The sequence below is a fragment of the Olea europaea genome, unplaced genomic scaffold (genome assembly GCF_002742605.1).
Source record: "Olea europaea var. sylvestris unplaced genomic scaffold, O_europaea_v1 scaffold31206, whole genome shotgun sequence".
Classification (NCBI taxonomy): domain Eukaryota; kingdom Viridiplantae; phylum Streptophyta; class Magnoliopsida; order Lamiales; family Oleaceae; genus Olea; species Olea europaea.
This window is the reverse complement of record NW_019249972.1, coordinates 1-1322: the sequence shown is the minus strand read 5'-3', so window position 1 is coordinate 1322 and position 1322 is coordinate 1. Positions and strand designations below refer to the sequence as shown.

At 48.3% G+C, this 1322-nt stretch overlaps 1 protein-coding gene across 1 annotated transcript; it reads right to left on the bottom strand.

The window, feature by feature from the left end:
• Positions 1-6: 6 nt before the first annotated feature.
• LOC111385319 (UBP1-associated protein 2A-like) lies at positions 7-1318 on the bottom strand (the record flags this gene model as incomplete). Its single annotated transcript, XM_023009698.1, has 1 exon — positions 7-1318. A coding segment is annotated over one exon (1146 nt), but the record flags the coding sequence as incomplete, so codon positions are not given.
• Positions 1319-1322: the final 4 nt, after the last annotated feature.

Genomic DNA, 1322 nt, shown 5'->3' with positions numbered 1-1322 from the left:
AGCAGTATCTTAGAACATAGGCATGAAATGCAGGGAAAAAGTCCAAAAACTACTGACATAATTCTGACCCATCCAGAAAATATTAAGATCCATTTTTCTAGCAACCTAATTATTGGCAGCATTATAGAATAGTGAATAAAATAAGACACTTAACAATATACCTTTCACTCACCTAGTGACCCCGACCCATATAGGGTGCACCACCCTGTTGCGGCCTAACACCACCTTGTCCCATCTGTGGCTGACCTCCATAGCCTCCCTGCATCCCGGGCTGACTTCCATACCCACCTGCACCACTCTGACCTCCATAACCCGCATTGCTCATCCCTGGCATTGCTCCCTGAGGATTCATACCACCTATCCCTCCAAGCAAATTCCCAATACCTAAGCCTGCACCCTGTGTTGCCAACAAAGCTGCCACTGCCTGTCCTAAAGCTGCAGGTGCCACTGAAGGATTGAACCCGACGGCAGGGACAGTTGCGCCATGGCTTGGTGCCATCAGGTGCCCACCGCCTGTACCACTGCTCCCTGCATACTTCCCCTTTTTTGCACTATGGTGATAATAACCTTGCTGTCCCTGGTGATGGTGCTGCTGCTGCTGATGGGAAGTATGTTGGTTATAATGACCCTTACTATGCTTCGGACCATCTACTGCCTTCTGACAATGCAACGTGTGCCCCTCAAAAATCTTGTGCGGCTCCTCCAACGCTTTCTTTGCGCTCTCCAGACTCTTGTACACAAATAAACAGAACCCTCTTGGTTTCCCAGTCTGCTTATCTAACCCTAATGGCCCTTCCTCAATCTCTCCAAACTTGGAAAAGAACTCCAACAATTTATTTGGATCGAGTTCTGCTGAGACATTGCTAATGTATATCTTCCTCTGTGTGTACTCCGACACGGGCGGGGTGGGTATAGTTGTCACAGCTGCCGGAGGAGCAGTCTGAACAGGGCCCGCAGATGCTAGCTGGCAGGAAGTCATCCGAGTCCCAATCTTCTTCTGAGGCTGCAACAAAGCTTTGCGGGCACCATTCCGATGCTTGTACAAAATAAACCCATAACCTTTAGATTTCCCGGATGCCTTATCTGTAACAACTTTACAGTCCTCGATCTCTCCGTACTTCCCAAACACGGAAGTAAGGATCTCGACATTCGCATCCCACCCGAGACCGTGCACAAATATTTTGCGATGTGACGGGTCAGCATCAGCCAATTTGTGCACACTTTCCATGAAATCAGGGTATTTACTCACTGCCTCTTTGATCAGAAGTGCTAACTGGTCTTTAGAAAAAGGTTCCAAAAGTTTCTCTATTGGCTCCTCCTCG